Source organism: Cydia splendana, chromosome 6, assembly GCF_910591565.1.
Source record: "Cydia splendana chromosome 6, ilCydSple1.2, whole genome shotgun sequence".
NCBI classification, from domain to species: domain Eukaryota; kingdom Metazoa; phylum Arthropoda; class Insecta; order Lepidoptera; family Tortricidae; genus Cydia; species Cydia splendana.
The window spans coordinates 5,183,953-5,194,795 of NC_085965.1; the positions used below are offsets into that span (position 1 = coordinate 5,183,953).

General features: G+C 40.3%; 1 protein-coding gene across 1 annotated transcript; it reads right to left on the minus strand.

Annotated features, from left to right (window-relative positions):
- Positions 1 to 3,106: 3,106 nt before the first annotated feature.
- On the minus strand, positions 3,107 to 6,853 carry LOC134791549 (uncharacterized). The gene is made up of 3 exons (XM_063762598.1): positions 6,716 to 6,853; positions 3,495 to 3,578; positions 3,107 to 3,199 (listed from the first exon to the last, which is right to left on the minus strand). The coding sequence occupies exons 1-3, from the start codon at positions 6,851 to 6,853 to the stop codon at positions 3,107 to 3,109; spliced, it is 315 nt and encodes a 104-aa protein (XP_063618668.1).
- Positions 6,854 to 10,843: the final 3,990 nt, after the last annotated feature.

A 10,843-nucleotide genomic window follows, 5' to 3' on the forward strand; every position in this document is an offset into this window, starting at 1 on the left:
TTCCAGAACTGTAGGTTAAGTTAGGTTAGAACTGCGACCCCTACAAAAAAGGAATTGCTGCCAGAACTATAGGTTAGGTTAGGTTAGAACTGCGACCCCTACACAAAAGGTTCTGCTTCCAGTAGTGTAGGTTACGTTAGGTTAGGTTAGAACTGCGACCCCTACACACAAGGACAGCTTCCAGAACTGTAGGTTAGGTTAGGTTAGAACTGCGACCCCTACTCAAAAGAAACTGCTTCCAGAACTGTAGGTTAGGTTAGGTTACAACTGCGACTCCTACACAAAAAGAACTGCTTCCAGAACTGTAGGTTAGGTTAGAACTGCGACCCCTACACTAAAGGAATTGCTGCCAGAAGTGTAGGTTAGGTTAGGTTAGAACTGCGACCCTTACTCAATAGGAACTGTTTGGAGAAGGTGTTCATTGGTGGAATAGGATACGGAAATATTATTCTCATCAACACTATGCCAATGAATTATTCTGCCTAAGGAAATTGTGCGAAAAGACAGTATGCCAAGTAAATGTTATGCGACGCAATTTTTGGCAAAACAATTATTCGATTATAGGATTATTCTTCAAATTGACATTATGCCATTGTATTATTCAGCTTTACAAAATTGTGCGAAACAACAGTATGCCATGAAACTTATGCAAAATATAATTCTGCGAAATGATGATTCTGCCAAGGGTTGCTATGCGAAAGTAAAATATGACAATAAATTTTATGCAACATATTAGTAATCCAACACTGACAGTTAGGTCTCAGGATCGCGGCTAAGGAGCAACTCGGCTTTGCCGACCAATCTGGCGTGCAAGAGAGCAAAATTCGCAATAAAATCCATAACCTATGTCGAAAAATCGGCTGGCCGCAAGCCCGAAAGCAAGATTTATTCCATGACTTTAAGGGCCTCCGCCTAATAAGGTCAAATCGAAAGCCTACGTTGGAGGTGTTCTTACGTACCCTCACTCTCTTACTTGATCCTTACGACCCTTCGTTATTAGATGGGTAGGTGCTTAGCGTAGGTACACGTATAAAAGTTTCATGTAGGTACCTACTCCACCACGACTGCAATGCTGATGCAGCCTGCGCGTTTTTTTGCCTACGGTTTTGGTGCCCCCTAGACGTGGTGCCCTAAGCAAGTGCTTATTTTGCTTAAAAGGGGTTAATCCGGCACTGCAAATGACAGAGGTCAATGTTTTTTTTTAAGTACCCACCTTCGTGGGCATTATTAAGTGCTGGATACGTATGAATATGGATTTGATATGGATGCGATATAATTACGATCATGTATAATTCATGACGGAGAAAATTAATAATTTTAAATAATTATGCAATTATACGCGTGTTAATATGTGTGTTTATTTTACCACTACGTAACTATGTAAACTCATTTTTAGTTTTCTTGACTACCAGTTCCCCAAAAGTTGGCACTGTGCAATGAGGGCAATTAATTTACTGTCGATTAATTTTGTTGTATTAATAAATCAACATAATTATTCAATTAAATTTGTTGTTATCCGTACCCTCTCTTCTAAACTTAGAGCTAATTTGGCAAAATCCTTCCTCGGTGGCTTATTCATGTCAACACGTATTAAATTCAGCGCCATCTGTTAGTTTACCAGGGTACTCTATAGTGGTAGCACATATTTGAAAAAAGTTTGCCCCTCTTTCCTAAGTAGCGCCATAAGATTCAGGGGCAAACTTAAGTCAATCGAGTGTTGTGGCTACCCCCCCCCCTTTTAGGGGTTGAATTTTTATAGCCTATAACCTGGCCGGGGATGTTCTCGACAGATTAGTAAAGTTTGCATCAAAATCCGTTCAGCCGTTTTCACGTGATGCGCGTTCAAATAAACAGACAAACAGATAAACAGATAAACAGACAAACAGACAAAAATTCTAAAAACTGTTGGAACGTGTTCTGTTATCGATTCTAAGTCTCCCCAGCCAACTTTTTTTCGAATATCTTCCATGTACAGACTTTCGACCCTCTTCAGCTTTATTATATGTATAGATATATATATATATATATATATATATACATTTTAAGTAGGGACTTAAGTACCTATGTAAGTAGTTTATATTCACTGATCTTTATAGTTTAGAATAAAATGTAATAAAAAAATATATTTTTTTCCATTGATACTTAAGTACCTATTTAAGCAGTTACGATCGTCTACATTTAATAATTTCGTTGAATTTATTAGGTCATATACATTCTTTCTCAACCAGTATATTGTTCTATGGCCCTATGTTGCAAATTTGTTATTCACGTCAAGAAAAGTGATGCATGTACATTGTACACTTATGTGCTAATATCACCCGATATGGATAATTCTATATCATTTAAGCTCATAGCGTTGATATAAAAGTAAAAACCCAAATGGTTATTACTGTTTTGATATTCACGTAGAAATTTCCACCTGAAACAAAAAGTAGCCATTGGTCTTATTTAATTAAAGGAAAGATTCTTAAAGAGTGCCAAGAATGTGGGAGGTCGTGCCGCTCACGCATCGGCCTCCAACAGTCACTATACTCGTTGTCTAACAGCAATGCATAAATCGTCTGCTATAGAAGCAAAGGCCTGTGATGATTCAACGGGTGACCAGAAAGCAACTGCCTACGCTAAAGTTCTAGATAGTGTGTTTAATTTAGTTTAAGCTAACATTTTCGTCCTATAAATGAAATTAATTTAATATTCTAATCAAGTGACAGAAGAGGCACATAGTTTAGACAGAACTCTACCATAAATTACAAACAAAGTACCTACATATTAAAGTTGTGCAAACCTAAATAAATAATAATTTCGTATTCCCAAGTTGAAAGTTTTGAAAACAGGGTCGCAAGCGTTGACGGCGCCGCACCTGGATGACTCATAGTTGATCACTACATTTCTGAATAAACTATGTGACTTCAAAGTTAAATACTTCAAAACAGTAAATTATAAAAAATAAGTGGGCACATAACTCAGATTTGCATCTTAAAGAACATCGTTCTCAATAGGTATCGAGAATAAGTTACCTTTTAGAATTATTAAATCGAAGTTAGAGTAATTCGGCATTTAAAATCATTTGGTAAAGATTTATGTTTTTCTGCTGGCTTTTTTTATTTCACATACCTTTATTAGAAACGTATTTGGAGAGCTCCGTCCTCGAGTAGACGGTGATGACGGCTCTGGCTTCGCGCAACACAGGCGGATCCACCTGCCCACAGAAAATACAAATAAATACTCTAGAAGAACCTCGTGTCTGTGTTACACCTCGCCGCCTCGGCCACGAAACTCACGCTCGATGCTGACGACGACCGTCATAGGATTAAAACAATGGCGGTCGGCGCCAGAGTCAAGCGTGCACGCTCGGAGCGTGCGTTCCGTGGCCCTCGGGTTACAATACAGACGTGTTGCCTTCCTGTCACACTTACGTACGAATTTACAAATAGGACAGAGAGGTAACACGTCGAACGTCGTTCGCGGTAGACCCTCAGATTACATGGACTCACCTGCAGCACGGACTCGCATCGCACGCGCAGCGCGCCACTGGCGGTGGCGGGCACCCGCACGCGCAGTACGCGCCACGACGCGATTCATGGTATACTACTTTAAATCTTAATACTTTGTTGCCGTTTGAATAATACGTAGGAATGATTTGATAAGAATTACTTAATGAAGTGGGAAATAATTTCTCCTTGTTACCTACAACCAGGACTAGGTACTGACTGATTGATTGATTGATTTTCAGCTATAGTCACGCTCGAGCAACTTCCAGCTACAGATCTTTTTTAAACGAGATAGATAAAACTTATTTGTTTGCAAATTTTAATAGCAATAGTTCTGTGTATAATGTGACGTCCTTATAACATAACACAAGCCTTGTAACAATTTATTTGAAATATACGTACGAGTACGAGTATGTAATGTTTCTACCCTAATAGGCAATTTCGTACTGTATCTTGATGATGTATTTACCTAAATCTATGTGAAATTGATCATCAGCTGATTCTAAAAAAATCTTTGTAGGTATACCTATAGAATCTAATTTGATTTCGACAATCACTTAGTCAGCGAAGCGAATTCATTTATTAAGATAACAGATTCACGTTAAATAAGACGGTCGTTATCTTTCAAATTTGAATACCTACGAATTTCTGAACAAGTTTTATAATCAAATCTTTTACTTACTTACTTACTCCGTTGGCTCAGCGACCCAAAATGAGACTTGGCCTCCGACACAAGACAGCGCCACTTTTATCGGTCCTGTGCGACTTCTCGCCAATCAAATCTTTTAATATTCTTCATTTAGATATTCATAGAAATTTGTCATTAATTAAACGAATAATGCTTTATGAAAACTAAGATGAAAAGTTCAACTTGGCATACAATAAGACCTTTTTATTATTAATCATAAAGTAATTCCAATACTCTTTGAATCCGTATTTCAGTTGAAATTTCATCACTCAGAATGGCGGAGTGATCTCAATTAATTTAAGTCCCCGTAATCATTGAGACTATCTAGAATTCTCAATTAATTGTCCCAACCCAAATTAATAAATTAGAGATCAGAACCGACTAGGCATTGCTCGTGGGTTCTGTACAACATGAGTTGAAAATGGGGTTGGTTGGTCGAACTATTTTATTTACAGATGGGGCAAGAAAAGGTTTTACCGGTCAACACTAATAGTGTGACACGGTGAATAGTGTAAATTTTTTGTCTTTTTTAAACTTCAAACTTCAACATTTATTCAGCAAATAGGCCACAAGGGCACTTTTACACGTCAACATTGAATTTACATACAAGCAAAAATAATAACAATACATCAACAATTTTATAAAATACAACTATACAAATACACAAAAAAAAATGTATGGTCTAGCCCAGCGGTCGGCAACCTTTTAGCAGCCAAGGGCCACATAGTAGTTAACGAAGTTGACGCGGGCCGCAGTTCGGTAATATTTGTGATTTGAGCAGACATTGTCGTTTGTCAATATTAGGTACATACAAAATAGACAGGGAGGCTCGCGGGCCGCTTGTTGCCGCCCGCTGGTCTTAAGCCAGTTCTCATAAAACAATACTAGAAACAGGTCAAACCTATGCTGGCGCTAGTTATCTCTTCAATACCTACCAAATACCTAGCTAACCCGATAAAGCAGATACTCAGCAGATTGATCCTAACAAGAGCACTGGGAAATTGAAACTGAAGTCTCAATGAAGAGCACAGGCACATGCACTTTACCGCATTACTTCTACTGGTATTCCCGCTTTAGCCACTCGCTCATTTCAACAGTGCTTATGTATGTGTTCTGTGTGGAATAGCTTTGAAGAAAATCAAACTTTCGATAGGAATAAATTTTCTTTGATGTTATACTACTAATTCTTCAGTACCAAGTACTTGGACCAAAGCTATGGATGCTTGTAAGTGAAATGAAACACATCTGGAGTTGCAGGCGTCCATAGGCTACGGTGACTGCTTACCATCAGGCGGGCTGTATGCTTGTTTGCCACCGATGTGATATAAAAAAATCAGATAAATAATTATGTATATTTATGAAATGTCAAAACGATTCGTCGTTATGAAGCTTGTGGGAATCAAATACGAATACCGTCCATGTTACACGCTCATGGAGGCCATTTCGTATTGTGTTTAACATTCCTATAAAACGGCCACCAGCGACAGCATACCCATTACGACTGGGTATTTGTGTAATTGTTTGTGACACAAATCAGAACTACGAATGTGAATGTATACCTATTGTTTGTACGAGATGATAGAATTTCAAAGCTGCAAATACAGACAAACTCAGCATAAATTCAATAAACGCTTCAGTTGTTTACAATAGTGCTTATCGTTTATATTGCCCCTTTGAATTGCTATTCTGAATTTCATTAGCAGAATAGTCACTTTGTAACAGGGTAAATACGTTCCCCGGGAGCGATGGCCCTCATTGTACATATATAGGCTTAAGAGGCAAGAGGAGTGGTCATTTCCTCCATACAAACGTACTCGACTGTTTCCTCCGTGGTTTTAGAAGCTAGAGCAATTATTTTTTGACGCAGATTAAAATTATTAATAACTGTGCCGGACTGTTTTGCTTTTTTTGATATATTTGTTTTAAATGCGCTAGAGCAGTTCAAATATTCGCAATAAAGGCCTAGTTTACTAGGCCGCAAAGTGAGTTTAGTATTCAAAACGGACATCAATTAGCCTAAAAAATAAAACAGTCTGATACAGATAATTTGTTCACCATTTAGATCTCAAAATTTCGTTACATTTGGTTAAGTTTTGGAGGAGGAAACAGTCGAGTACGAAACCTCGTTTTTACGCAGGATTTTTCGCCTAACCTGGCGTTGTCCCTATCGCACTAGTTTTAGGAGCCACTTCCGTTAAGGGATCAGACGGTTCATTTTGTGTTCATTTTCGCATTTTATTATTCATCTTTCACTCAAAGTGACACATGTGAACATAAAATGAACCAAAAGTGAAAAATGAATTCATTAGTGAAATAATCCAACAGTGTTGAATATTTTCATTCGGCATCTTTCACTCGCACTCCGAATGAACAAAAGATGAACAGTGTGAACACAGAGTGAATGTTCATTCCAATTTTGCATATTTTTCTCGTATCCTGTGGGTAGTAGTACCTAGATTTCTTGGAAAGACGGATATATCCACCTAAAATATTTAATTAAATCTTAGCTCCCGTATCCACTTAACTGTTTACCAACCTTTTGTATTACGTCGTCGATGTACCAATTAATGTCTGATGGCGGTAGCGAGTAGTCCGTCGAACAGTTTAGCAGCATTTGCTCCCCCGGCCGAAACAAATTCGGTGTTCCACTTATAATTGGATCCTTTTCGGGCATAGCTGCAGGTAGAATTAATTTTAATAAATCACAAATTTGCAGCAAGTTATTAGTAAGTTGGGTATGAAAATTGGAGAGATGTAAATGTCTCCAAAGAGAATTGAGTAGGTAATTAAAAAAAATTAAGAGTAATTTCTTTTCAGCACCGTTAAGTTCTCGAGTTACTTATAACAAAGGATGGAAGTGTAATTAAATCCTTAGGCGTAAATAACCACTTGGACAGACGGCGCAAAGAAGTGACAGTTTGTTAACCGCAGCTCTCCTCGAACGAATATTACACATTTCATACTGTTTATTAGAAATTGTATTTACTCGAAAAAAAAAAAACTTACTGATTGGTTTACGTACTAACGCATCTTCTGTCTTATAGAATAAGTGTCATTGATTGGTTGACAGAGTTAGACCGAAATATTTACCTTTTGCGAGGGGTTGTACCCGAAGATCTTGTGCAGGTCGCGGTACCACGACGGAGTGCAGTTTCTGGTCGTCCATGTGGAAGTTAGCAGGAGATCTAAGGTCCACCACCTTGCATTTTGGAGACAAAGCAAACCGCTTGGAACAGGTGTTCCTGGGGGTGATCTGAGCTGATTAAGCCCGATTGCCAAGAGGTTCCCCCCAGCAGGTGGGCAGGGGAGGGGGGGTAAAAGTGCCTCCGGCGCGCCTCACTCTAAGCTTTATAACTGCATACATCTCGCAACTATATCAAGTTTGGTGTCTTTTTCGTGTAATTCGAGGATGAAGAATTCAGTTCTGTGACTAAATTTTCACTCACCTATACAAAAAATTCGAGAAATTCAAAATTCAAAAAAAATCTATTAATTTTTTTTTTCGTAAATCTTCTAAAAAAATTAAACTATGAGGATTTGCTCTAGAAAAAAAATACCTGTGAATAGCCCAGTTATCCTACTATACAGAATAGTAAACTTGTCAAACATTTTTTTCATAACTCTGTTAAAAAAAAATGTTTTGTGTCGCGCGGCGTACCTGCATTGTAAGAGCGGTATGCAGCGTTTAGGATTTTTAAGTATGTTTAGATGATTTCTGATAAGTTGTTATTCTTCTGGTTGTAGATTACATTAATAAATTACTTCTGGAAGTGATATATATACAAATATAAATTAAATATATAAATAAAGATGTTGGGAAAACTTTCGCCAACGGAGTTAAGTATTATAAATGTGATAAAATTAACATTATTATTTGCATGTCTTTTCCATATCTCGGGACCATGGGGTCCCGGATCTTTGGGAGGCGTACGTGGGGACGAAGCCAACAGCGCAGAGGCCCTTTAAGGCACGTTAATCTAAAAGCAAGGGATACATATGGTGGATACTATCCCCGAACGCACAATGTGATACATCCGGAGATGGTCCCCGCCAGGTGCAAAGACTATTACAGTGCAGCACTTTTGTGCTGCGATGGGAACTAAGCTCATGGGCTATAGATTTGAAAGTTGGATGGACTGGATAATGGGCTATGGGAGAGACTAGCGGACACCTGCCGTGACAATCAGTCTCAAAATTGTAAATGACAGGTGGTGACTCGCCAACTCATTGAGTGGGCCCCGCAATGGCCGCACGCACAGTGCGACAACAGGGCAACACTTTGGAGTGGCTGTGAGGTTGTCGAGAGGTGAGTCTGCAGTAGCCAGATCCCGGTAATCCGTTCAGCAGGCCGCCGGCGTTATGACATTTTACACTTCCAACCTGGAGCATAGGTCCCGCTCTTGCGACTCCATTCTGGCCGACCAATCAAGGCAAGCACAGAGGCAAGGGCCAGATGACAGGGCCCTCTGGAATAGGGGTCCGCGGTGTCGTCACTCACCGTCAGCTCGCCACAAGCTGCCCCCGCGGGACATTATTATTATTATTGTGGTGTTGTGGGCCTTTGAGTGTCGCATTGACCAGCATTGATCTATTGTGACGGCCCTTTAAGTTCATTACCAATGCCCGTTTGGATGCAACGGGCATTAGTAATGAAAGTTCCAGATTCTTTGGGCCGTAATGTTTTGTACCTCATAGGGTTGCACTACGTGTCGCCCTAGGTAGGTACTTCTTTTTGACATTAGTAGTCCACAAGACCAGAGAATGTGCATTGTAGTCTCCTCTAACTCCTGACAGAACCTGCATGTCGCATCTTGTTTCTTGCCAATTTGAAACATATATGTTTGTTCAACTTGCAGTGTCCAGTCAGTATTCTGGTCACCGCGCAGGTTTTGTGCTTTTGAGTCTTAAAAGCTCCTTAGCAGTTTTGCTGTTGAACCCTTTGATCAGAGCTTTCGAGTGTTCATGTCCTTTAACGAACTTCCACCAATCGATTGCTCTCGTTTTTTCTAAGTTGCTGAGCAGAGAATATGCATCTCGTTTTGTGCTTCCACAGAAGGGTTCTGGGCCGACCAGGGGTGTGTCTGCGCCCTTTCTAGCAAGTTCGTCCGCTTCTTCGTTTCCGTTAATGTCGGAGTGCCCTGGTACCCATCTAAGTGTAACTTTGTTGGAGTAAACCAGTGCATTTAGGTTTGTTTTACAGTTCTGGACTAGTTTTGAGTTTGACTCAAGGGATTCTAGTGCCAGCGGAGCAGCCTGGCTGTCTGAGTGGATGTAGATAAGCTGGTGTCTTAGGTTTCTATCCAGGTTGATCTCCGCACATTTGTTGACGGCGAAGACTTCTGCCTGGAAGATTGAGGCCAATGTGCCCATGCTGACGCTAGCTCTGAGCTTAGATCTCTCACCATAGATCCCACATCCTACATCATTGCCTTTCTTGGAAGCATCTGTATACCAGATGTGGCTTCCCTCTTCGACGTACATTTGGTTGTTGATCCATTTGTCTCTAGGAGGTATTTCTACTGTGTACAGTTTGGTGAGATAACATTCGGTGTGCGTGTCATCAGTGGGTATGCTATTCTCTATGGCTCTATTCGCAAAAACCCAGGCCTTCAGATTGGTTAATGCCTGAGAGCGCCATTTTGGCCTGTTTAGCGTGCATATTCTGTAGACGCACTGCTTGGCCTCCTTTTGCACCTGCAAGTGGAGTGGTATGATGTCCAGCAGTGCATCTAGGGCCGCTCCCGGTGTCGAGGTGTAGGCGCCTGTTACTGTTAAACAAGCCGTGCGTTGCAGGCTGTTTAAGTGTCTATTGCTGTCTTTTGGCTGGTTTTGTTACACCAGACTGCGGAGGCGTAGGTGACAATTGGGCTCACTACCTCTGTGTATAACCACATAGCAATTTGGATCTTAAGCCCCATCTTGCTCCTTCCATTCGACAGCATGACCACATGGCCATTTTCACTTTTTGTATAATGTTTCTCAGGTGAGGGTTCCAAGTTAACTTTTGGTCAAAGGTGACCCCTAGATACTTGACCTCTGCCGAGAACGGTATTATTTGTCCATTAAGTCTTGGTTTTGTGAGTTTATCGAGCTTCCGTTTCCTTGTGAATGGTTAAATGGCTATTACAGTCTTGCTCGGATTAATGGACAAGTCATTTTCTCTACACCATTTGAATATTGTGTTTAGAGCTCCTTGCATTAGGTTGGATATTGTGTTGAGGCAAGGGCCTTTGACGATGACTACAAGGTCGTCGGCATATCCTTGTGTATCAAAGTCTTGGCCTGACATGATTGCAAGAAGTTGGTCCACTGCTAGGGTCCATAATAGTGGGGATAAAACGCCTCCTTGTAGGCACCCTTTAGTGGTATACAATTCATGCTCTATATATATATATAGTATTGATGGTCAGAGTGGCTACTCTGTTTGAGAGCATGCTATGTACCCATCTGGTGGTTTCGTCTACTCCCTTTGATTTCATATCATTGAGTATGGTCTCTGTGGGCGTATTGTCGAAAGCACCTTCAACATCAAGGAACGCACATAGAGCGGTTTGCTTTTCCTCTAGGGTTTTCTGCACCTTGTCAACCTGGTTGAAAATTATTTCGGCGACACGGCGGTTTTTGGCGCACGGCGCGATTTGGTATATGTTTGGGGACAGATTAT